Source organism: Hyperoodon ampullatus (genome assembly GCF_949752795.1).
Source record: "Hyperoodon ampullatus genome assembly, chromosome: X".
Taxonomy (NCBI): Eukaryota; Metazoa; Chordata; class Mammalia; order Artiodactyla; family Ziphiidae; genus Hyperoodon; species Hyperoodon ampullatus.
This window is the reverse complement of record NC_136913.1, coordinates 21,593,300-21,620,274: the sequence shown is the minus strand read 5'-3', so window position 1 is coordinate 21,620,274 and position 26,975 is coordinate 21,593,300. Positions and strand designations below refer to the sequence as shown.

At 38.2% G+C, this 26,975-nt stretch overlaps 1 protein-coding gene across 1 annotated transcript; it reads right to left on the bottom strand.

Annotated features, from left to right (window-relative positions):
• Positions 1 to 1,664: 1,664 nt before the first annotated feature.
• On the bottom strand, positions 1,665 to 24,782 carry LOC307069143 (uncharacterized protein CXorf58; the record flags this gene model as incomplete). The annotated part of the gene is given in 9 exon segments (XM_079727304.1): positions 1,665 to 1,841; positions 2,396 to 2,558; positions 4,708 to 4,781; positions 4,785 to 4,937; positions 9,704 to 9,835; positions 20,020 to 20,131; positions 20,545 to 20,639; positions 23,568 to 23,667; positions 24,667 to 24,782. Coding segments are annotated over 9 exon segments (1,122 nt in total).
• Positions 24,783 to 26,975: the final 2,193 nt, after the last annotated feature.

Below are 26,975 nucleotides of genomic sequence, written 5' to 3'. Positions count from 1 at the left end.
TAATCTCCAAAATATATAACCAGCTCATGCAGCTCAATATTAAAAAAGCAAACAACCCAATCCAAAAATGGGCAGAAGACCTAAATAGACATTTCTCCAAAGAAGACATACAGATGGCCAAGAAGCACATGAAAAGCTGCTCAACATATCTAATCATTAGGGAAATGCAAGTCAAAACTACAGTGAGATATCACTTCACACAGGTCAGAATGGCCATCATCAAAAATCTACAAACAACAAATGCTGGAGAGAGTGTGGAGAAAAGGGAACCCTCTTGCACTGTTGGTGGGAATGTAAATTGATACAGCCACTATGGAGAACAGTATGGAGGCTCCTTAAAAAACTAAAAATAGAATTACCATATGACCCAGCAATCCCACTACTGGGCATATACCCAGAGAAAACAGTAATTCAAAAAGACACATGCACCCCAATGGTCACTGCAGCACTGCTTACAATAGCCAGGTCATTGAAGCAACCTAAATGCCCATCGACAGATGAATGGATAAAGAAGGTGTGGTACATATATACAATGGAATATTACTCAGCCATAAAAAGGAATGAAATTGGGTCATTTGTAGAGACGTGGATGGATCTAGAGACTGTCATACAGAGTGTAGTAAGTCAGAAAGAGAAAAACAAATATCGTATATTAACACATATATGTGGAATCTAGAAAAATGGTACAGATGAACCAGTTTGCAAGGCAGAAATAGAGACACAGATGTAGAGAACAAACGCATGGGCACCAAGGGGGGAAAGTGGCAGGGGCAGGTGGTGGTGGTGAGATGAATTGGGAGATTGGGATCGACATATATACACTAATATGCATAAAATAGATAACTAATAAGAACCTGCTGTATAAAAATTAAATAAAGTAAAATTCAAAAATTCAAAAAAAATTGTATTTTTAAAGTTCAATAAATAATGCACTTTGTTTAATTATCACAGCCTCAAGTAAGGTTTGATATAATCTAATAGCCTGGATCAAAAAAAATATCAATAATTTGTACTACATCAGGAATGAGAATTTATCAATTTAAAAGGAAATTGATAAATATTACTCAAAACAGTCTTTATACTTAAAAAAATACAAAGTACAACATTGAAGCAGATGCAACATTCTGCCCCAGGTGCTTACAATGCTCAGTAATGAGTAGGTATGCTATGTCATGCCTACTGTAGCAACAAATTCATTATTTTTTTATTATAATTCAGAATTGGTCAATCACAAGCTGTTCTGTAAAAACAACATGCTACAAAAAAAAAGACACTGGAGGCTGACTCAAGAGCAGCCTTTTATTCTGTGAATTCTAATATTTATGCTAAGCATGGCCTGTTCGATATTTTTTTTAAATGAAGGAAAATCACAATTGAATAAAAGTTCCAGGGACGAAATACCATTTCTTGAACAAAACCATACACAGCTAGTTTGAAGGCATCTAGTTGATTCAATTTAATTTATTTAGATTAAAATTCTGTTAGTAAAAAATACTTGTACCTATGGTAATACAAAAAGGGCTTTAAAATCTGTCACACATTTGGTTAAGAGAGCATACTGTGGGCTTGTTTATATTTTGTTTTCCTTTAGAGCACATACTCATCATTTATAGACAGACAAGCAGATTGTTGAATAACCTGGTTTTCTGTCAGTTAGCTGTGCTTTAACATGATGGAGAATTATTAATATACAAGTCTTGACACCAGGCAAATAATTCCTTTTCCTCTTTTTCCAATTCGTCATCTGACACGAGTTCATTAACTTTTACAATGTCAAAGAATGGGGTGGAGAAGACCATCGTCTCTTTTTGCTTTGTACCTGGTGTGTCCATTTTTGGTTCCTAGGTAGAATTATAAATTAAAAGCGGAAAGTGTTTTATATTTGGTTTTTACTATTTTATGTTTTTTATATTTGACGGTTCACACTTAGCCTCATGTCAAAAATATATATAGCAAATTTTTTTTAAATTTCAAAGTAAAACATGAATACATGTTCATTGTAAATATTCCTGCAATGTAGTATACTGAAGCCAACTTTCCACACTACAGCTCTTAATAAGTGTAAATAGAAATGACTTCCACTTTGAGAAAAGCACCATTAGCGATGTGCTGAATCAGCAGTGCCAATATACAGAAACAATAGGGTTTTTGCCAACTCATGCTCATGTAGAGTCAAAATGGCTGGTATTTATCAGAATAGCTACTCATATTGTTTAAGAATTTTTAAAATATGCGTTACCAAGAGGAATGTAGCTTTATACTATCCAAGGTATATACCAAATGTATGTGTTTCATCCTTGAACTTGTAGATTAGGAAAATTCTACTTAAGGAAGTAGAATTACTTACAGTTTGAATATTGTCCAAAACAATGAATTCAGTACAAGTTAAACTTACAGTCCCCGCAGAAACAATTTTTTCTTTAGCCATCTTATAAGCTTTTTTCATTTTTTCAACTTTCATTTGAGCTTGCTCGGATCGACGACCCAGATATTTAATTTGACTTCGCTGTTGGTAGGGCCGATATAAAGTTTGAAGACTTGATAAGGATGAAGGGCACCTAGAAAATATTTGTAGTATAGACAGAAAAATTGCACAAAATAAAATTTTAAATTTAAGCAAGTTCCAAATTTTATTAAAGCATCCTCTGGTAAATATATCCTAAACCTCAGTGACTGGAACAATACTGCACGTAAGTTTTTAGGCCAAAGTTATCATTTCTGCTTGAGTTACATAGCATAGTTCTTTGCCACTTATGAAGGTATACAGATGATGTTTACAACAATGATAATGAAAATTATAAAATGTTATATCAATTGAAAATCAGTCTTCCTGGAAAATACCGTGTAGTAGCCATTTGAATCTTTTTAAAAGATATACTATATACTAACACCAAAAAGTATTAAATTTCATAATGGCTGAAACAAGTTGTTTTTATCAGTGCTGGGACCAGACACAGTTGGTGCCATGCTCATAGTCCCCTTGGCCATAGTGCACACTGGCCTCACTTAGCCTGAGAGCTTTCTTATGAAAACAAGAGCCCGTGTGCAGGGAAAGGGCCCCAGAATTAATACCTCCCCTCCTAAGCTACCCTTAACCAGTGACTGATGGGTGTTGGTGTATAAATATCCCAACTCCCTTCCCCTCTGTGGGATAACTTGAGTTGTGTGTTCTACACTGGCTAGGACATTCCCAGGAGAGATTAAGCTCCAGTTACCCACAGTGACAACCTGCTTGCTAACATACACTGTTTTGGCTGCCTGCTCTTCCCTATTTCACTTCTCTACCCCTCTCATCAGTGGTTCCTGGGATCACTTCCCAAATAAACTACTCATACTCAAATACTTATCTCAGGGTTTGCTTCTGGGAGATCCCAAACTTTGAACTGCCTTCAAAGGAGCCTTTAAGAAAGTACTTTTCCCTCTTCAGTTGATTTAGAATTTGGCTACTTATTTGGTTCTTTAAGTGACTCATTCTAGGATAATCAGTAGCATGAGTCTAAATAGCAGGGAGCCTACAGTTATATATGGTGGCAGAGAAAATTACATCATTTATTTGACCTTGGTGGTAACAGAGTTAAGTTCCATATTCAGTGCTTAGACAGATGAGTTAGAGAAAATCTATTTCATGATGACAGACTGCGCCCTACACTGGGCCATCTGCCTGGCAAATGTATAGCCTTGATCATAAAATAAATGGGCTAAATTATGTTATTGGGTCAGCACCCACTCATCTCTACTCCTGAAAAAAAAAACAACCAGTGTGTTTGCCTGACAGTGGGTCACCAGTGTCTTTTCATGTACTAAAGGAGTATTTTTCATTTCAGATATGACTGTGTGAAAATAGACTACCAACAGGTCCTCTTCAGTCTTATTATCTCTTTCTTTTTCTTAAGAAAAAAAGCTTAATTGGTAAATAAGATGGGCTAGGTGAGACTTGGTAATGGAAAGAAAAAAGGAAGATAACTGGTGCAGTCATAGTCTGTCCATGTTGTTTCAAATCATAATACAGTCTATTTTGCTACAACATGTTCTTTTATAATGTGAAGTGGCGCACATGTTATTGGTAAAGAAGGGAATAATGTCACTGTAATTTATATGCAATTTATCCTCTGCAAAGGGAGCCAGAATATCAAGACTAGAATTATAACCTTCAGCGGAAAAGGAAAAAGCTCTCCTCTGTGCAGCATGGGCAAAGGGGGCCCTTTTGGCTGCATTCATGAAAACAAGAATGAGCACCAGCACCTAGGGCTCTCTCCCCAGAGAGGCACTCCCCCGCACACACACACAATCCACCCTTACTGCCCTCTTCCCTATTCCCTGCCTTGAGCCGTTCATGGTTCTTGGCAGGTCACACTGCCTCTCATGTCCACTTAAAAGGCCATCACATTGGCCCAGGGCTCCACTTCCATCTGCACTGTCTCGGTGCCCACTACCTGCTCTAATGAAAGTCACCAGCATTTTCACTCTATTGTGCATTTTTTATATTTGCTGTGGCGGCCTGTCTGGTGGTACAAGGTATCTTCCCAGGTACCAATTGTCCTTTTTGTTAGTGCTCTGTTTGCAAAGTTGCATAAGTCTTGAGCAATCTGCCCCAACCCCTTTTTCCCCATATGCTCTGTTATTATTTTTCGTGAGCTATTTGGCAGAATGTGAACATTTCCAGAAATGCCCCTAGTATTGTAACCCCAGTGAAGGATCACTTTTTACCTAACTTGAGAAACAATCCGTAGCTGGTGCTGACGCATCTCTTCTGTTTTTGGTCTTTGTAATAGATACTTCATTTATTTTTTTAGACGGTTTGAGATTATTCCAGACTCTGCATAATCAACTATGTCATACATTATCATTGTCCTGGGAATGTTTTCGAGATTTAATCTTCGCCAGTAGTTATTTCTGCCACCAGAAGATGCAGGGATCTCATCCAGAAGACTGGAATACTATATGGAAAAAACAACTAAGCATGATTGGCTGTGGTGTTCTCGAATGTTTTTAGACACATTTCCCAAGGAGCCACTCAAATGTTACTTCATGCAAAAGCATTCCTTGATCCCGTCTCTGAACTGTATTGGTATCTCTCTTCTATGACTCATTACTACTTGATGTTCTAGCTATCTGTGTATGTTTTAGCTCCCCTACTGTGACAAGGCAGGATCCTTGTCACACAGTATCATGCACATAGTACCACGCTCATTAAATATTTATTTAATGCATAAACACTAAATCTTTAAGGCAAATATAACTCAGATAAATTAAACTCAGGATGGGCCTGAAAATTGAAAATAGCTATGTGATCTACATACCTGGCAATGCTTGTTCATGACATGCTTGCATTGAAAGGACATTTGCACAAACCTTTTTAGAAATAATGAGTTCACCTCTGGTGCTAAGTGGCAAATTTCACTATTTTCATTTGGAGTATTTGTAGAAATCCCACTTTTCTTTTCTTTTTTTTTTTTTTTTTGCGGTACGCGGGCCTCTCACTGCTGTGGCCTCTCCCGCTGCGGAGCACAGGCTCCGGACACGCAGGCTCAGCGGCCATGGCTCACGGGACCAGCCGCTCCGTGGCATGCGGGATCCTCCCAGACCGGGGCACGAACCCGCGTCCCCTGCATCGGCAGGCGGACTCTCAACCACTGTGCCACCAGGGAAGCCCTCTTTTTTTTTTAATTTAAAATATCAAATTAGGAATTTAAAAATGTAAATATATATAATGAATTCAACCTTATAAATGTTCATTTAAGAGATAGGAATAGGGCAGGAGGAGCTACAATCCTGGCATTTAGGGTATAACACACGTACACTCTCTCTCCCTCTTGTGCTCTCACACTCACACACATACAGGCACTGCTCCCTTTGTATCATTTAGGCATGCATGAATTTCAATCAATCACCACCATTCAGTCAAATAAGCTCAGTCCTTCAATAACACAGTTCAAATTTCAGTTACCACAGTATAACTGAGTTAAATGCATAAAGTACAAACTCTGCTGCTAGCTCTTCAGTCCATAGATTACTACATAAATAACAGATGTGCATGGTGATAGATGACAAATCACGTCAGTTCTTTTGAAGTGTGTCAGTGATTGGTCACTGTAGATCTGCTTTTTAGTTCACTCACACAGACAGCAAAGTGTGTAATTGTGTTACCTCTTTGTCTCCCAGTGATGAACCCATGTGACATTTTACAAATAAAGATAATCAAAAGAGGGAAAGGTCAAACAAAGAAACAAAAAGTGGTAAAGCTGGAAGTGAAATTCAAATCAAATGTAAATAGAGTTCTAGAAGAAATCGGTGACCATGGGGATGCTGACACTGCCATCATTCAAGACACTGCAGCGAGGCTGCTAGAGGAATTTGGTGAAGGTGAACTTATCAACATAAATGGGGAAAATGGCACTGCTGAAAAGGGTAAAGTTTTCTCAGAGGAAGTAATGTTGGCAAAAAAGAAACTTCATATTAAAGGAGCTCTGAAACATTTCGTAACATTTAAAGTACAAAGGATAGGGAATTCCTTGGCAGTCCGATGGTTATGACTCGGTGCCCTTACTCCCAGGGCCCTGGGTTTGATCCTTGGTGAGGGAACTAAGATCCTGCAAGCTGCGTGGTGTGGCCAATAAAAGTACAAAGGATAAAATGTTGGTGGGTGATCCAAACTTAGAAAGGAGTATGACAATTTGCCAGGGCATAGAGAAGATGCTCACTCCTATTGTAAATTATATGAGAACAAGAAGGTAAGCACTGTTTAAACTACTCTTGATAAAACGATTTTTTTTTACAGATTTATTGAGATTCACATCTCATATAATTCACCCATTTAAAGTATATAATTCAATAGTTTCTAGTATATTCACAGTTGATATGCTTTTTACAAAGAAATAAAACATTTTAAATTCTGAATGTTTCTAATGTTTTAAATTATAGTGTACTAAATAAATGTTTTGCTTTTTTCCATTTTCCTATATATTTATAACAGAGAGTAAGAGAGTTTTTAATGTTTTGATAAGATTTTTTAAAGGCACGGAACAATCATGATTTTTCCCATTGATGATTAAGTTTGCTTTGCATGGTTTCAGCTTGCACAGTCCTTTTTATGGCCCTGCACTACCATGCAAAGTGAGGACTGCCTGTATATTTTATTTCCTGACAGTGGAATGGTAAAATGGGTAAACATCTCAGAACTGTCAATGATCTGCTCTGCACCTATTAGCTACACGACCTTGAGTAAGTTTTTAAAAATCTCATTAAGCTCCATTTTTCTCATCTCTTAAAGGTCACATAATTTACAAACTTGAAGATTAAAGGAGATAATATGCATTTAAAGAGCTAAAAACAATGCTGTGTCCATAAAGAGCTCAATAAATGTCAGCAATCATCAGATCTCTCTCTTCCAATATGTCTATCTGGGAACTTCTTTCTATGACACCAATCCTTGGCATAGGGACAATCTGGAAGTATGCCACCCATATCCTTAGCAAAGAGAGCTGACATCCCCAAGCTCTACTTATTTCCTGGTTCAGTCCACGAATCTTCTAGGTTAAGGCTCTAAAAGAAAGATAACACAATTGGGAGTCTCTAAAGCACCGCATTAATTTCATGTTTCACATGCAAGCAACTGGGTGAACAGTTAAGGCCATATATTATTATTATTATTATTATTATTATTATTATTATTATTATTATTATTATGAGCTAGAATTTTGGGATCCCTTGTTTCTTTAGAACTTATAAAAACAGGGGTAATAATAGTACCTGCTTCTTAGGGTTGTTATGAGAATAAAAGGAGTTGTTATTACACCAGCATTTGCTATTATTACTATTCAGGTATCTAGTTTAAGTTCCCTGATTCAGCACTGCTGTCCAACCAGTTATGCAAACCAGAAACCTAGAAGCCATGTTGGACACCTTCCTTTAGCTTACCTCTCTGTCCCCAAGGCCCGCTGCTTTTACTCTCTAGTTATCTCTTGCATCTCCAGCCTCACAGCCCTAAACCAAGTTACCACCATCTCTCCTAAAATATTGCCGGAACCTCCAAACTAGGAGGCTCTTGCTGTCTTCTAATCCCTTATCTATAATACATTGCAGCCAGATGGATCTCTTCACATATTAGATTAGGTCACCGCATTTCCCAAAACACTGCACCAGCTTCTCATTGCACACAGAATCAAGGAAAAAAATAAACACCTTACTATGGTCAAAAGCCCTGCATCGGGCTTCCCTGGTGGTGCAGTGGTTGAGAGTCTGCCTGCCAATGCAGGGGACACGGGTTCGTGCCCCGGTCCGGGAGGATCCCACGTGCCGCAGAGCGGCTGGGCCCGTGAGCCATGGCCGTTGGGCCTGCGCGTCCAGAGCCTGTGCTCCGCAGCGGGACAGGTCACAGCAGTGAGAGGCCCGCGTACCGCAAAAAAAAAAAGCCCTTCATCATGATCTCTTACCAGCCCTCTAGCCTGACTGCATACCACACCTTCCGTGCTCTCCTTTCTCCAGGCCCACAAAACTGCTTTCATGCCCTGCAGTTTGTCCTGCCACAGAGCCTTTGCCTGGGGTGCACCACCCATTCAGCCGCAGACCGAGGCTGTGACACATTGTTGATTGCCTGCCTATCACCCATTTCCCTCTTCTCCCTTACTTATGAAGCCCTGATTTTTTTTTCACATATGGAACAGACATATGCTCCGGGAAGGAAGGCCCCAGCACATGAACCATGATTGTTCTAAGTCAATCATGGGAAACGATCCCATTTCCCTTTACAGTGATTGGTTTAGGGGGAGCATGTGATCCAGTTCTGACCAATGGGACCTGAGAGGAAGTCTGTTAGGGGCTTCTGGGAAAGATTTTTCTTCTTGAGATTTAGAGAAAAAGATGCTGAGTCCTCTTCTTCCTGCCTTTGAACGTAGTTGAGAATGTGATAGTCATCTTGTTACTATGTGAAGGAAGCTGAGAGGACTGTAGAGAAGCTGACCAACAACCCTGATATCCTTGAGCTGCGACACTAGCTATCCCAGGATGCACCTGTCCCTAACATGGGACAATGTCCTTTATTGTTCAAGCCTCTTGTGGTTGGGGATATTCTGTTCCTTGTAGCAGAAAGCATCGAAACAATAATAGACCCCTTCCCTACTAGGTCAAATCCCCGTCATGTACTCTTTTTAGCACCATGTATTTATTATCGATTTTTTTTATTGAGATAAAATTCACATAATATAAAATTTACCATTTTAAAGTATAAAATTCAGTGGTTTTTTTTTTTAGTAAATTCACAATATCTATCACTACTAATTCCAAAACGTTTCCATCACCCCTGAAAAAACCCCTACTTTCCTTAACTATCACTCCCCAGACACAAAAAGCCACATATTATATGATTCCATTAATAGGAAACATCCAGAACAGGCAAATTCAGAGAGACAGAAAGCAGATTAGTGGCTGATAGGGGCTGGAGTGACAGAGGAATGGGGAGTGACTGCTTAATGGATGTGAGGTTTCCTTCGGGGTGACAAAAAGTTTCTTAAACTAGACGGTGGTGATGTTTGCACAACACTGTGAAGGTACTTAATGCCACTGAATTGTACACTTTAAAATGGTACATTTTATATTGTGTGTATTTCACCACAGTAAACTGATACATGATTCTTTCTTCCTGGAGGATAGGGTCACAAGGCTTATTTTGTTGTTTGTTTTCAATACCCAAATATAAATTCCTTACTTGCATGTAATCTTTCAGGGTGACAATATCTATTTCATCAGTTATTTTGAACTTCTGGAAAAGACGTTCATCTTCCATAATTTGATGATAAAATTTCTTTTTGCCCATTATTTTACAAGCATCAACCACAGCCTACAAAGAGGCAAAAAAATACTTTTAAAATAGTAGTATAATAGCAATAACTATCAGCACACACTTTAGGTATTTTTTGAGACAAATACATCAAATATTGTTCCTTTCTTCTAGTAGCTTGCTATTCAATAAAAAGACTGTATTTACAAAGAAAAGATTATATAGATATATAGATTTTTAAACCACTTAAAATTTGTTTCCATAACCATATCTAAATAGTTTTAAAATGTAGCTAGAGGAGTAGTGGAGTCCACAGTCCTCAGAGGACATTATTTTCCTTTAAAAAACAAAACAAACCGCTAACGTGATTCATGCTGTCAATGCAGAGAAAGCTTATCTGGTTATTAAACAGGTTGCCCTAGGAACCGCAATGAAAGGTACTGGGGCCAGCTCTCTTTTATGTGGTTGTTAATATCTCGCCCTCAAATGGAAACATGTACGTTTCAGAGGGCTGAGACCTCCCTCTCCTTTAGGCCTTTCTCAGTAAGTAGCAAAAGAGTAGCAAACAAAGGTTTTTTTTCCTCTCACAAATGTCAACATTTTCTACTCAAGGAAAGCACCTGAGAGGGCAGAGACAGAAGAATCACAGAAAACATGGAGGCTCGCATCCAGTCTGGCTGTATTTGCACCATACCCTTCCACGTATACCTATCCTTGTGCTAAAAGCTACATACATCGACTGTGAATAGAGAATTAAGTGCTTCCCCACCCTCCTTCCCACCCCCGTAAGTATGTGCTGACTATTCTAATACATATTTATATTACATATCTGTGCTTCTGGCCACAAAGGTTATGCTTATGTGAAGGGAGTCTGGCGTAGAGGAAAATTCAAGTATCATTTGATTCCAGATCAGTTTCTTTTTTCCTTTGTATCTCAGAATGTGATACTGTGAAAGTATGGGAACTCTGTATTTTAATGCTGATATAAAACTATAGAATAGTGGTTGAGACAGGACTAAAACTCAGAATCTCTGTTTTTACTTAACACGCAAAATAATAGCAAGCCTTAATGTACTTCTTATTCCAGTTCTCACTTTTGTTATCCAGAATATTTCCTATTTATTTCTTTATTTAAATTCCAAAGCTTAGAACACAGACACATAGGGAAAGTGAAAGAAAATATTCAAATGGTTGTAGTTTGATTCCTAATGCACTAAATCGAAGGGCCAGAAACAGTTTACTAAAAATGTGATGGAACCTTCCTTTAGGCAGATCATTTTGGCTTTCCGTTTCATTAGTTTCTTTAAACACCATGCATCTAAAGAAAAGGCAGTATTGGCACGTATCTCCATTATGCTTTCTTGCAATTTATTTCCTGTGGGTTCTAATTAACCATCCCCACAGTGACACTAAAGGTAAAAGCAAATAGTTGTACGCTGAACAGGTCTGAAAACCATATAATTTCTGCCTTGAGAATTTCTTTAGATATAACTATATTTTCCGAGCTCAAGTTACTTAGAAAAGGTATTTCTTGTCAGTTCTACTCCACTCAGCCACCACCACCAATCTCTCCAAGCCCCAGTTTCCTTATTCATACAGTGCCTCAGCTGTGTGGCTCAGGTGTGTCAAGCCCATCCCAGTCTCTCAGCCAAAAAAACCCCACTCCTGGAAGCACAGGGCAGGCTTGTTGCCCACTTGTGACAGGGGTTTGAAAAAAGTTTGCCCTCCAGTGGTCAAGATGTTCTTTCTCAGACGTTGGCCGTGTATGGCCAGATTCAGGAAAGTCCTTCTGGATAGGAAGGGATGGGAATAAAGAGCCCAGCCCCAGGAGAAAGGGAAGGGTGAAAACTAGGCAACGATTCCAGGTGAGCAGCCAATCAGACTAGGATTCAAGAGGAAGGTTCCATTCTTGGTGGGCGACTCAAAGGGTCAGAGGCGGGCATCTCTAAATTTGACTCCCCGCCTGATAGCTAGCATCACTCCCCCACAGCCCTGCGGCTACCTGCTGGGCAAGATCTACGGTTAGGCTTATCAAGCGGAAATATGGAGAAGTGAAGTCTCAGTTCTGGCCCGGACGAGCCTCTCCAAGTTCCAGCTTCCACACAGGCAAAATGGGAATGACATGTACCTCATCAAAGTTATCAGGGGGCCATATAAGAGAATGTATTTAGCAGGGTTCCTGACACAGAAGTAGTTAAGAGCATGGGCTCTGGAGTCAGGCTCACTGGGTCTTGGTGTCAGTTCCTTCACTTTGTAGTTGTGAGACCTTAGGCAAGTTCTTTAGTCTTTTTAAAATGGAGACAATAACAGAATCTACATTCTAGAGTTTATGAGAAATAAATGATAATGCACATTAAATGTTTAACATCATATTTGGTAGTGCTCAATAAGGGCAGCTATTACTAATAATGTTTTTCCTTTTTCCATAAATGCCCAATCCTCAAAAAGAACAGGGATCTTCAATTTAAAATAACAATTACTGGATGTTAATGTTTAAGAATTGTCAATTACCCAGAGGTGTCCAGGTCATGGGGGAGGGCACCTTTAGGACAGTGCTTGTCAGACTATAATGTGCCTAGGATCATCTGGGGGTCTGGTTAAAATGCATAGGCTAATTTAGTGGGTGTGAGGTGGGGCCTGAGAGCCTGCATTTCTAATAAGCTCCAGGGGATGCCATTGCTGCAGGTCTGCAGACCACACTTTGTTTATTTTATTTTTTATTTATTTAAAAAAATTTTTGTTTAAAAAAATTTTTTTTTATCTTTGCAGACCACACTTTGAGTAGCAAGGCTTTAGGATATTCTAAATATAGTTGGTGGACTACGGTAGTGACAACCCTCTTTAAATAAGCATAGCTCTGAAAATAGATCATCAAAGTAGGTAACTGAATTGAGATCTCTTTTTTATACACATGTCTATCCAATTGTTCTAGCACCATTTAAACTGCCTTCACACCTTTGATGAAGAGCAACTGATCATATATGTGTGGGTCTATTTCTGAACTGTCTGTTCTATTTCATTGATCTACATGTTTGCCTTTTTGCCATCACTACACTGTTGGGATTACTATAGCGTTTTTTTTTCCTCTATATTTCCACTCAACTTTTATGTATTTTTTTCTTATTAGTCATCAACTTTATACACATTAGTGTATCCATGTCAATCCCAATCTCCCAGTTCATCCCACCACCCCCACCCCTAGCCGCTTTCCCCCCTTGGTGTCCATACGTTTTTTCTCTACTTCTGTTTCTCAATTTCTGCTCTGCAAACCAGTTCATCTGTACCATTTTCTAGGTTCCACATATATGCATTAATATACAATATTTGTTTTTCTCTTTCAGACTTATCTCACTCTGTATGACAGTCTCTACATGCATCCACGTCTCTACAAATGACCCAATTTCGTTCCTTTTTATGGCTGAGTAATATTCCATTGTATATATGTACCACATCTTTATCCATTCGTCTGTCGATGGGCACTTAGGTTGCTTCCATGACCTGACTATTGTAAATAGTGCTGCAATGAACATTGGGGTGCATGTGTCTTTTTGAATTATGGTTTTCTCTGGGTATATGCCCAGTAGTGTGATTGTTGGGTCATATGGTAATTCTATTTTTAGTTTTTTAAGGAACCTCCATACTGTTCTCCATAGTGGCTGTATCCATTTACATTCCTACCAACAGTGCAAGAGGGTTCCCTTTTCTCCACACCCTCTCCAGTATTTATTGTTTGTATATTTTCTGATGATGCCCATTCTAACTGGTGTGAGGTGATACCTCATTGTAGTTTTGATTTGCATTTCTCTAATAATTAGTGATGTTGAGCAGCTTTTCATGTGCTTCTCGGCCATCTGTATGTCTTCTTTGGAGAAATGTCTATTTAGGTCTTCTGCCCATTTTGGGATTGGGTTTTTTATTTTTATAAGACTGAGCTGCATGAGCTGTTTATATATTTTGCAGATTAATCCTTTGTCCATTGACTCATTTGCAAATATTTTCTCCCATTCTGAGGGTTGTCTTTTCATCTTGTTTATGGTTTCCTTTGCTGTGCAAAAGCTTTGAAGTTTCATTGGGTCCCATTTGTTTATTTTTGTTTTTATTTCCATTACTGTAGGAGGTGGATCAAAAAATATCTTGCTGTGATTTATGTCAAAGAGTGTTCTTCCTGTGTTTTCCTCTAAGAGTTTTATAGTGCCCGGTCTTAAATTTAGGTCTCTAATCCATTTTGAGTTTATTTTTGTGTATGGTGTTAGGGAGTGTTCTAATTTCATTCTTTTACATGTAGCTGTCTTATTGAAGAGGCTGCCTTTTCTCCATTGTATATTCTTGCCTCCTTTATCAAAGATAAGGCGACCATCTGTGCGTGGGTTTATCTCTGGGCTTTCTATCCTGTTCCATTGATCTATATTTCTGTTTCTGTGCCAGTACAATATTGTCTTGATTACTGTAGCTTTGTAGTATAGTCTGAAGTCAGGGAGTCTGATTCCTCCACCTCCGTTTTTTTTCCCTCAAGACTGCTTTGGCTATTCAGGGTCTTTTGTGTCTCCATACAAATTTTAAGATTCTTTGATCTAGTTCTGCAAAAAATGCCATTGGTAATTTGATAGGGATTGCATTGAATCTATAGATTGCTTTGGGTAGTATAGCCATTTTCACAATATTGATTCTTCCAATCCAAGAACATGGTATATATCTCTCCATCTGTTGGTATCATCTTTAATTTCTTTCATCAGTGTCTTATAGTTTTCGGCATACAGGTCTTTTGTCTCTCTAGGTAGGTTTATTCCTAGGTATTTTATTCTTTTTGTTGCAATGGTAAATGGGAGTGTTTTCTTAGTTTCACTTTTAGATTTTTCATCATTAGTGTATGCAAGGGATTTCTGTGCATTAATTTTGTATCCTGCAACTTTACCAAATTCATTGATTAGCTCTAGTAGTTTTCTGGTGGCATCTTTAGGATTCTCTATGTACAGTATCATGTCATCTGCAAACAGTGACAGTTTTCTTCTTCTTTTCCAATTTGTATTCCGTTTATTTCTTTTTCTTCTCTGATTGCCGTGGCTAGGACTTCCAAAACTATGTTGAATAATAGTGGTGAGAGTGGACATCCTTGTCTTGTTCCTGATCTTAGAGGAAATGCTTTTAGTCTTTCACCATTGAGAATGATGTTTGCTGTGGGTTTGTCATATATGGCCTTTATTATGTTGAGGTAGGTTCCCTCTATGCCCACTTTCTGGAGAGTTTTTATCATAAATGGGTGTTGAATTTTGTCAAAAGCTTTTTCTGCATCTATTGAGATGATCATATGGTTTTTCTTCTTCAGTTTGTTAATATGGTGTATCACATTAATTGATTTGCGTATATTGAAGAATCCTTGCATCCCTGGGATAAATCCCACTTGATCATGGTGTATGATCCTTTTAATGTGTTGTTGGATTCTGTCTGCTAGTATTTTGTTGAGGATTTTTGCACCTATATTCATCAGTGATATTGGCCTGTAGTTTTCTTTTTTTGTAGTATCTTTGTCTGGTTTGGTATCAGGGTGATGGTGGCCTCATAGAATGAGTTTGAGAGTGTTCCTTCCTCTGCAATTTTTTGGAAGAGTTTGAGAAGGAGTGGTGTTAGCTCTTCTCTAAATGTTTGATAGAATTCACCTGTGAAGCCAACTGGTCCTGGACTTTTGTTTGTTGGAAGATTTTTAATCACAGTTTCAATTTCATTACTTGTGATTGGTCAGTTCATATTTTCTATTTCTTCTTGGTTCAGTCTTGGAAGGTTATACCTGTCTCAGAATTTGTCCATTTCTTCTAGGTTGTCCATTTTATTGGCATAGAGTTGCTTGTAGTAGTCTCTTAGGATGCTTTGTATTTCTGCGGTGTCTGTTGTAACTTCTCCTTTTTCATTTCTAATTTTATTGATTTGAGTCCTCTCCCTCTTTTTCTTAATGAGTCTGGCTAAAGGTTTATCAATTTTGTTTATCTTCTCAAAGAACCAGCTTTTAGTTTTATTGATCTTTGCTGTTGTTTTCTTTGTTTCTATTTCATTTATTTCTGCTCTGATCATTATGATTTCTTTCCTTCTGCTAACTCTGGGTTTTGTTTGTTCTTCTTTCTCTAGTTCCTTTAGGTGTAAGGTTAGATTGTTTATTTGAGATTTTTCTTGTTTCTTGAGGTAGGCTTGTATAGCTGTAAACTTCCTTCTTAGAACTGCTTTTGCTGCATCCCATGGGTTTTGGATCCTCGTGTTTTCATTGTCATTGGTCTCTAGGTATTTTGTGACTTCCTCTTTGATTTCTTCAGTGATCTCTTGGTTATTTAGTAACATATTATTTAGCCTCCATGTGTTTGTGTTTTCTACGTTCTTTTCCCTGTAATTGATTTCTAATCTCATAGCGTTTTGGTCAGAAAATATGCTTGATATGATTTCAATTTTCTTAAATTCACTGAGGCTTGATTTGTGATCCAAGATGTGATCTATCCTGGGGAATGTTCCACGAGAAGAAAGAGTAATCTGCTGTTTTTGGATGGAATGTCCTATAAATATCAATTAAATCTATCTGGTTTATTGTATCATTTAAAGCTTGTGTTTCCTTATTAATTTTCATTTTGGATGATTTGTCCATTGGTGTAAGTGAGGTGTTAAAGCCCCCTACTGTTATTGTGTTACTGTTGATTTCCTGTTTTATAGCTGTTAGCAGTTGCCTTATGTATTGAGGTGTTCCTATGTTGGGTGCATATATAATTGTTATATCTTCTTCTTGGAGTGATCCCTTGATCATTATGTAGTGTCCCTCCTTATCTCTTGTAGCAGTCTTTATTTTAAAGTCTATTTTATCTGATAGGAGTGTTGCTACTCCAGCTTTCTTTGGATTTCCATTTGCATGGAATATCTTTTTCCATCCCCTCACTTTCAGTCTGTATGTGTCCCTAGGTCTGAAGTGGGTCTCTTGTAGACAGCATATATATGGGTCTTGTTTTTGTATCCATTCAGCAAGCCTGTGTCTTTTGGTTGGAGTATTTAATGCATTCACGTTTAAGGTAATTATCGATATGTATGTTCCTATGACCATTTTCTTAATTGTTATGGGTTTGTTTTTGTAGGTCCTTTTCCTCTCTTGTGTTTCCCACTTAGAGAAGTTCCTTTAGCGTTTGTTGTAGAGCTGTTTTGGTGGTGCTGAATTCTCTTAGCTTTTGCTTGTCTGTAAAGCTTTTGATTTCTTCATCAAATCTGAATGAGATCCTTGCCGGGTAGAGTAATCTTGGTTGTAGGTTCTTCCCTTTCATCACTTTAAGTATATCATGCCACTCCCTTCTGGCTTGTAGAGTTTCTGCTGAGAAATCAGCTGTTAACCTTATGGGAGTTCCCTTGTATGTTATTTGTCATTTTTCCCTTGCTGCTTTCAATAATTTTTCTTTGTCTTTAATTTTTGCCAATTTGATTACTATGCGTCTCAGCGTGTTTCTCCTTGTGTTTATCCTGTATGGGACTCTGCGCTTCCTGGACTTGGGTGGCTATTTCTTTTCCCATGTTAGGGAAGTTTTCAACTATAATCTCTTCAAATATTTTCTCAGGTCCTTTCTCTCTCTCTTCTCCTTCTGGGACCCCTATAATGCGAATGTTGTTCTGTTTAATGTTGTCCCAGAGGTCTCTTAGACTGTTTTAATTTCTTTTCATTCTTTTTTCTTTATTCTGTTCTGCAGCAGTGAATTCCACCATTCTGTCTTCCAGGTCACTTATCCGTTCTTCTGCCTCAGTTATTCTGCTATTGATTCCTTCTAGTGTAGTTTTCATTTCAGTTATTGTATTGTTCATCTCTGGTTGTTTGTTCTTTAATTCTAGATCTTTGTTAAACATTTCTTGCATCTTCTTGATCTTTGCCTCCATTCTTTTTCGTAGGTCCTGGATCATCTTCACTACCATTATTCTGAATTCTTTTTCTGGAAGATTGCCTATCTGTGTTTCATTTAGTTGTTTTTCTGGGGTTTTATCTTGTTCCTTCATCTGGTACATAGCCCTCTGCCTTTTCATCTTGTCTATCTTTCTGTGAATGTGGTTTTTGTTCCACAGGCTGCAGGATTGTAGTTCTTCTTGCTTCTGCTGTCTGCCCTCTACTATAGCATTTAAGTCTTGGAAGCAGGTAGTGTAAATAGTCTAATTTCGTTCTTCTTCTCCAAAGTTGTTCAGGCTATTCTACATCCTTTCACTTGTTTTTGCTTTTGTGTGTGTGTGTTTGTAAGTACATGAGAAATGCTGTTGGAAAATGATAAGGAAATGAAACTAGAATTGGATATAAGAACGAGGGAAAAGATGGAACCAAAAAGAATTGGTGAAACTCCCCTCCTTCATAAATGAACTTAGATTAAACATCTGAATGGACTACAACTGACCTATTTCTTTCACATGGAGAAATAAATAAACTTAGTAAAGTTGTATCAGTTTGCTAAAGACACAGTGTCTACATTCAAAGAGCAAAAAAGTTGAGTGAACTTAAAGTGAGAAAATTTCCATCTCTACAGGCTTTCTATTAACTATGAATTCAAGTATTGCCAGAGTTTGCTTTCAACCTGAACTAAAGGAAAAAGGAATCCTAAACTGTTCTCTCCAAGTTGGGTATGTTCTGATCATTTAAAACCCCTTATAATGTTTAGTGAAAAACTCAAGCTGAATAGTATAATCACATTTTAAAAATAAGAATGAAAAATTTTAAAATATATTTAAATAAAAAAATATTTTTATGGAAAAATATGTGCAATAATATGTGTATTTTTATGGAAAAATATGAAGGATACACAACAAACTATTAACAGGGATCACCCAAGTTGAATGAAAGTTGCAGCACAAAGAAGAAAGGCATAAAGGCATATTTTCCTTTTAAAAAAAATCTCTGTGCTATTTCCTTTTTTTAACAGCTACTTTGTAATTAAAATAAAATTTAAGTTATTATACAGCATTTTAATGAATTGTGATAAATACACAGTGCTTTCCAGTCATGGCCTCTAAGGTTCTCATTTGCTCCAGCCTGGGCATAGCAGGGTCTGCCAGGAGCTGTCTTGGGAAAATTTCAGTTCCTAAAAAAGCCCCATTATATAACCTCAGAAAAGCAACAGTTGGTGACAACAGTTGATGACATAGGGACAACTATAAGCTTATTCTGTAGATAAATGTGGCATGAATTTATCTCTGGAATGGAGAATAAACATCTACTTTCCCATTTGAAGTCATTCTATATAAATGAACAAATATTAATGTTTCTGAAACACCATATTCCACATGAAACCACTAGTCCTTTTGATACATTTCTGAAACCAAGCTAAATTTTCTCTGATATTGCCTGAGAAGACATAGAAAAGCAGTCTCTTTTCCTTTTCTAATATTCTTCAGAGAATAAATGCTGCACGTGCTGGATCTGGTCAGAAACTGCCAGGCTGTGTGGTTCTCTATCCTGAATATATGCCATTACTGATGATTTCAGGTGGGTCATACTTTTCATGTAAGATATTTCCAGAAGGCTACAAGAAAACAACCTTTGATAAGTGGTTTATAAAAGGCTAAATATGAGAATGTACACATTTTTCTCAACTGTAGTCATATATAAGGGTCAAAGGAATAAAACCTATGCTGTAGATCCTCACTATTAAAAATGTGGTACATGGATCAGCAGCAGTGGCAGCTTCTGGGAGCTGGGTAGAAATGCAGAATCTCAGGACCCGTCCCAGATTTACTGAATCAAAAACTGCATTTTAATAAGATCCTCAGGTGAGTCCTATGCTGTAGACACAATTATGATGAATATTCATGAAAGTTAAAAGTATGAGAACTCATGTAAAAAAGGATAAACATTTTAAAAGTTCCTTTTCAATACTCTAGCACACTTTTTCTAAACATGCTACCAGAATCAAAGAAACAATGATAAAATACCATTAAAACAAAATTGCATCAAATGTTCTGCATAATTAAAAAGCCCTGACCAATAGGCCACTGTAATTCATTATTAACAAACAAAAATTTTCATACAAAGAAAACTGATGGGTATTTTTTAGGGCCTTATATAAGAAATTCATTCCAAATATTTTTTTAGCTAATAAACAGAGACACTTTGAAACATGATGCTTAAAAAAATACTACCTGCCTGGTGGGCTGTTTAATGGTGAAATAACATAGTCTGTACACTTTGAATGCAATTCAGATACCGCATAGATGTTAAGAAGCTAAATTAACACAAACTCTACATCATGAAACATCACCTCACTTGACAGCTTTAATAATTTTTTTCCACTGAAATACTTGTAACCAAGGCCTTCAGTATGAAGAAAAATTTTAAACACAATGAAAGGTGGAAATGTTTCGCCACTAAATCTGAAATAAAGACCAAAATTAGTAATTTGGCATCAGGTTTGGAGCTGTTACTTCTCCTCCTTGCACTTAAGATCATTCACATAGCTTTTTGCATGCAGGGTAAAGGCTATACCAAAGCATAAAAAGAACTGGTAATGAAATGGATCACAGAGTATGAAAGAGCCACGCTTTGGCATGTGTGCTCATAGTTATTCTCATATGTGGGTCAGACTGAACACATCATGAGAGATGAGAGCTACTCTTAAGGCAACTTTTGGCCCAAGAGTCATGCCTCAGTTTCTTCACATAATAAATGTAAATAAGAACAACACATTTACTTTGTAATTGCATATGAGGACTTAAGAAAATAAATTTCTAAGATTCCTTCACATTAATGAAGTACTGCTTGAAATAAATCAGCATAAAAACATTACCTGAATCTAACTTTACACTTCATGCAAGGATCTTTAACAAGCTCAGCTTCTAAAGGGCTCACTTTCTTCAAAATTTCATGTGTCACATGATGTTCCTGAAATAGATGATGGTGCTATAAATGGAATGTGGTACCCTGCCCAGACACAATCTATTGAAAATAACAGAGGGGGCATGGCAAAGTGACAGTACACCAGAAAAACGGAGCTGGAGGAATCAGGCTCCCTGACTTCAGGCTAAACTACAAAGCTACAGTAATCAAGACAGTATGGTACTGGCACAAAAACAGAAATATAGATCAATGGAACAGGATAGAAAGCCCAGAGATAAACCCACACACATATGGTCACCTTATCTTTGACAAAGGAGGCAAGAATATACAATGGAGAAAAGAGAGCCTCTTCAATAAGTGGTGCTGGGAAAACTGGACAGCTACATGTAAAGAATGAAATTAGAACACTCCCTAACACCATACACAAAAATAAACTCAAAATGGATTAAAGACCTAAATGTAAGGCCAGACACCATCAAACTCTCAGAGGAAAACACAGGCAGAACACTCCATGACATAAATCACAGCAAGATCCTTTTTGACCCACCTCCTAGAGAGATGGAAATAAAAACAAAAATAAACAAATGGGACCTAATGAAACTTAAAAGCTTTTGCACAGCAAAGGAAATCATAAACAAGACGAAAAGACAACCCTCAGAATGGGAGAAAATATTTGCAAATGAAGCAACTGACAAAGGATTAATCTCCAAAATTTACAAGCAGCTCATGCAGCTCAATATCAAAAAAGCAAACAACCCAATCCAAAAATGGGCAGAAGACCTAAATAGACATTTCTCCAAAGAAGATTTACAGATTGCCAACAAACACATGAAAGAATGCTCAACATCATTAATCATTAGAGAAATGCAAATCAAAACTGCAATGAGGTATCATCTCACACAGGGCAGAATGGCCATCATCAAAAAATCTACAAACAATAAATGCTGGAGAGGGTGGGGAGAAAAGAGAATCCTCTTGCACTGTTGGTGGGAATGTAAATTGGTACAGCCACTATGGAGAATAGTATGGAGGTTCCTTAAAAAACTAAAAATAGAACTACCATACGACCCAGCAATCCCACTACTGGGCGTATACCCTGAGAAAACCATAATTCAAAAAGAGTCATGTACCACAATGTTCATTGCAGCTCTATTTACAATAGCCAGGACACAGAAGCAACCTAAATGTCCATCGACAGATGAATGGATAAAGAAGATGTGGCACATATATACAATGGAATACTACTCAGCCATAAAAAGGAACAAAATTGAGTTATTCGTAGTGAGGTGGATGGACCTAGAGTCTGTCATACAGAGTGAAGTAAGTCAGAAAGAGAAAAACAAATACCGTATGCCAACACTTATATATGGAATCTAAAAAAAAAAAAAAGAAAATGGTCATGAAGAACCTAGGGGCAAGACGGGACTAAAGATGCAGACCTACTAGAGAATGGACTTGAGGACACAGGGAGGGGGAAGGGTAAGCTGGGACAAAGTGAGAGAGTGGTAGTGTTTATTTGGACATATATACACTACCAAATGTAAAATAGCTCGCTAGTGGGAAGCAGTCGCATAGCACAGGGAGATCAGCTCAGTGGTTTGTGACCAGCTAGAAGGGTGGGATAGGAAGGGTGGGATAGGGAGGGTGGGAGGGAGGGAGACACAAGAGGGAAAAAAATTTTTTTTAAATAAGTAAATTTAAAAAATAAATAAAGCAATGGGTCTGTGGGTCAGACGGTGAAAAAGTGTACACATTTCTCAGAGTTTATCAGTTTTTTCAGAGCTGCTAAAATTCGCTTAATGTTACTATTACTAATTATAGATTACTGTAATCACAGGTGATTTTATTAGGAGAATATTTAGTACTATATGAAAGAAGACTTAATACTCCACCAGCGTTGCCAGAGTTGTTTCTTTGGGGAGTGGGGGGATGTGCACCTTTTTGTTTGTTTCTTTGTTTTTATTCAAATAGGACTATATTATTCATAATGTTCTGCACTTGCCTTTTCACTAATGAGATATTTTAGCTATCTTTCTATTGCAGAATCATATGCAAGGCTGCAAGTCTTAACAGTATGAAAGCACCAACATTTATTTAACCAGTATCCTATCGATGGACATTATAGGGTTTACTTTCTTTGCTGTTACAAGCAATACTGCAGTGAAACTGTACATAGATTGTAGAATGGATTCCTACAAGTGAAATTGCTGGGTGGAAGGCAAAGGCACTTTTTTTTTTTTTTTTTTTTTTTGCGGTAGGGGGGCCTCTCACTGCTGTGGCCTCTCCCATCGCAGAGCACAGGCTCCGGACGCGCAGGCCCAGCGGCCATGGCTCATGGGTCCAGCCGCTCCGCGGCATGTGGGATCTTCCCGGACCGGGGCACGAACCCGCGTCCCCTGCATCAGCAGGCGGACTCTCAACCACTGCGCCACCAGGGAAGCCCCAAAGGCACTTTTAATTCAGAGATTTTTAGTGCTAGAAGATCACTGTCTCACATCTTCAAATAAGAAATAGATTTTAAAAAAATCATATTGGTTTCAGAAAAAGACACAGTAGTTACCCATGTTAAAAGTAAATCCAGGGCTTCCCTGGTGGCGCAGTGGTTGAGAGTCCACCTGCCAATGCAGGGGACGTGGGTTCGTGCCCCGGTCCAGGAAGATCTCACATGCCGCGGAGCGGCTGGGCCCGTGAGCCATGGCCACTGAGCCTGCGCATCCGGACCCTGTGCTCCACAACGGGAGAGGCCACAACAGCGAGAGGCCCGCGTACCGCAAAAAAAAAAAAAAAAAAAAAGTAAATCCAGAAATATTCATTTAGGGTCAACCAAAGAAGAAATCCCATAACCCCATGCAATAGTATTAGATTCAAATAGAAGAGATTTTAAAAGGTTATATATTCTTTCTTTATTTAACACACCTTTTACCTTGATAAGTAATTATATCTGTCAGAGCAAACAAAAAGCAAAATACATACCGCTGCACAAATTGTACGCTTAAGGAGTTGAAACATTGATTTGTCGAGATGAGATAACCATGCTCTCTGTATTGTGTGAGCTGAAATATCTTTATTATTTCTGAGAGGAAAAAAAAGAGCTTAAGATTTGTGAAGTATGAATTTCATTTTCCTAAAATCTTGGGGAACTCTGGATTTATGCTTCCTCCTCTTGCATCTCCCCATCCTCCACCCTAAGACTGACCTAATGAGGAACATTTGGATGTGGTAATTAGAACTGGTCATCTGCAGAATCTAGTCAGAATGAGGATATGAAATGCTTGAGAATATTTCCCTTGAGATTAAAAAAATCCTGGCTAAAACTTTATCATCAAAAAATGTGCTTTCTAAAAACATCCATGACCTAAAATGATTCCATTATGGTTCTTAAAAACACTGTCCAACTAGTTCAAGTGCTAAGAAAATAGAATGTAGAATAGTTGAAGTTACAGTAGGCCCAATTTTCTTCTGGGAGCAGATGACCATGCCCTAGAAAAAGAAACTCCCTTCTCTGATCTTTGTTTGAACCAGGCTCATCCCAGTCAGGTCACAGCATTATTCTACTTTAGATCATGTCCCAGCACTGGCAGATAAAAGGGATCTCACTCTCCAAGAACTGCCCCCCCAACCCCATCATTACCCCTCACAGGGCTACAGAGAGAGGTGGGTACTCCTGTATAATGCCACTGTTGACTGGCAAAGTGCAGACTACAAGATGTAGAGTAGAAAAGGCCTGAAGTATGGAAACAAACCCTTGAATACCAGCTGATGCCATTTATTAGCTGTTTAACCTTCTGCAAATCACTTACCTTCTTCCAGTTGCTACTTCCTCACTTATAAAATGTAATAACAAGACTGCATCACAGGGTTGTGTCAGGATCAAAGAGATGTGTGTTAACATGCTTTGTCAATTATGAAATACTATAATTATAATAATTATTATTCAATTCACAAGTAATTTTAAAACACACAAAAAACCTCTAATTTACAAAACAAGAAGTGTTTGATGTTAGCTGGGTAAATAACATGCGGAAACTGTCCAGTTGTGGAAGATGATACCAGGAGAAAGATGGCTACTTACTGTTGTTTTCCCTTTGTCTTTACAGTATTTGACAAATGTACTTTGTGACCTTTTCCCAAGCGTGGACTATCTGATTTTGGGACACCAGTAACAGATGTCTTTGGGGAATGACTCATTTTCCTCACAATGAAGTACTCTGAAATACATAAATTAAACATTGAGGTCACAATCTATGTTATTACACTGTTTGGATGAGACTCAAGTGCCATTATAATTGTTGTGCTAATTCCAGAACCCCTGAAAAAGGAAGGTTTCATAGATCTCTTTTTTTGTTGTTTTGAGTCACGAGTAACACTTTTTTTCTTTTTTTTTTTACCATCTTTATTGGAGTATAATTGCTTTACAATGGTGTGTTAGTTTCTGCTTTATAACAAAGTGAATCCGTTATACATATGTCCCCATATTTCTTCCCTCTTGCGTCTCCCTCCCACCCTCCTTATCCCACCCCTCTAGGTGGTCACAAAGCACCGAGCTGATCTCCCTGTGCTATGCAGCAGCTTCCCACTAGCTATCTATTTTACATTTGGTAGTGTATATATGTCCATGCCACTCTCTCACTTCCTCCCAGCTTACCCTTCCCCCTCCCCGTGTCCTCAAGTCCATTCTCTATGTCTGCGTCTTTATTCCTAGATCTCTTAATGTTGCTTACATTCTTTGTGTACTACAAATATTATGAGGTATATGGGAAAGACAAGTGGATCTATCCATAGCCTTCTAACTGGTCTCCCTGTCTGCAGTCTCTTCCATCCTCCACACTGCAGCTGGAGTTGACTTTTCAGAGCAATCACTCTTCAACTTAAAATCTTTCAGGGACACCTCATTTCCTCCAAGCTAAAGTCCAGACTCCTTAGAATTGCATTCAACTCTTTTCACAATCCACTTCCATTCTTTCTCAAATCTCAAAATATCAACTTTCCACTAGCATTCCTCTCTATACTCTGTGAGAACAAGAACTTCTTGCCAAAATCAATGTTCTATGACTCTGTGCTGCTGATCATGCCATTTCCTCTACCTGGAATGACTTCCTACCACCAGCAAACATCAATTCATCCTTCAAGACCCCAGCTAATTGATGCCTCTTCTCTGAAGTTTTCCACTGTCTTTTTTCCAGAACTACTGACTACTGTCTCCAAGGTCCCATAATACTGTATATGTTTTTCTTTTACAGTACTTCTCGTATTGCATCATAATTTGGTTTCTTGGCTGTCACCCCAACAAGCTTGTTCAAGGCAGGAGGCATCTTGCTAACTATGGAATCCCCAGTGCCTATCAGGGTGGAGGGTTTTTACATGCTTTCTAAAAACTTTTCATCCTGGTTTTACCATGGAATAGCTGTGAGACTTTGGGCAAGTCCTTTAACCTTTTAGAAGCTCAGTTCCCTCCCTGGTAAAGTGAGAGGACGTGTAATAAGTGATCTGATTTCATCTCTGATTTTCTATTCTTTGACACATTACTCCAATTTGGAAGCAGCTGCCAAATTCTTAGTCGCTGCTTAGTATCTTGTACTAAACCAGGTCCTCTTTATCTTTTCTTTTGGTGCCATGGACCCCTGTGGACAAACTCCTTCTACGAACTATGTTTTTTAAGACACATAACATAAACTATATGGGATTACAAAAGACTCCAATTTTATTGAAATCATTGTCAAAACATTTTCAGCAACAAAATTATAGAAATGTGTCTTCTTTATGCATTAAATAATACAAGAGTGCTAATAATCACTGTACTTGTGAAGTGGTAATGAGCAGAAACGATATTTCAAGAAATCTGCCGTGACTGTAACATAATATGAAAATACCGTGCTTTCTATGGATGACAAAGTCACAGGTGCTGCTGATACTACTGTGGTTTGTTACCTACACTATAACTGAAAGAAATGCTAAAGTTCAGTTAGACGTTAGTGAAAATAAAGTTGCAATTTTTCCCCAAGTTCATGTACCCCCTAAATTAAGAATTCCTGCCCTAATTTATCACTTATAAGTCACACTTTTATATACATGTGACATTCCATTACTGATGCAGAGCCTTCAGAGTCTCCTTAATATTTCTCCTTAGGGATGGAGATATGGATGGCTTGGAATACACTATTCTCTCGAGAAAGAGAAAAGCATTCCTTAATATCCAGGAGCTGGGGCTTCCCTGGTGGCGCAGTGGTTAAGAATCCACCTGCCAGTGCAGGGGACACGGGTTCAAGCCCTGGTCCAGGAAGATCCCACATGCCACAGAGCAACTAAGCCCATGCACAACAACTACTGAGCCTATGATCTAGAGCCCGCAAGCCACAACTACTGAGCCCGTATGCCACAACT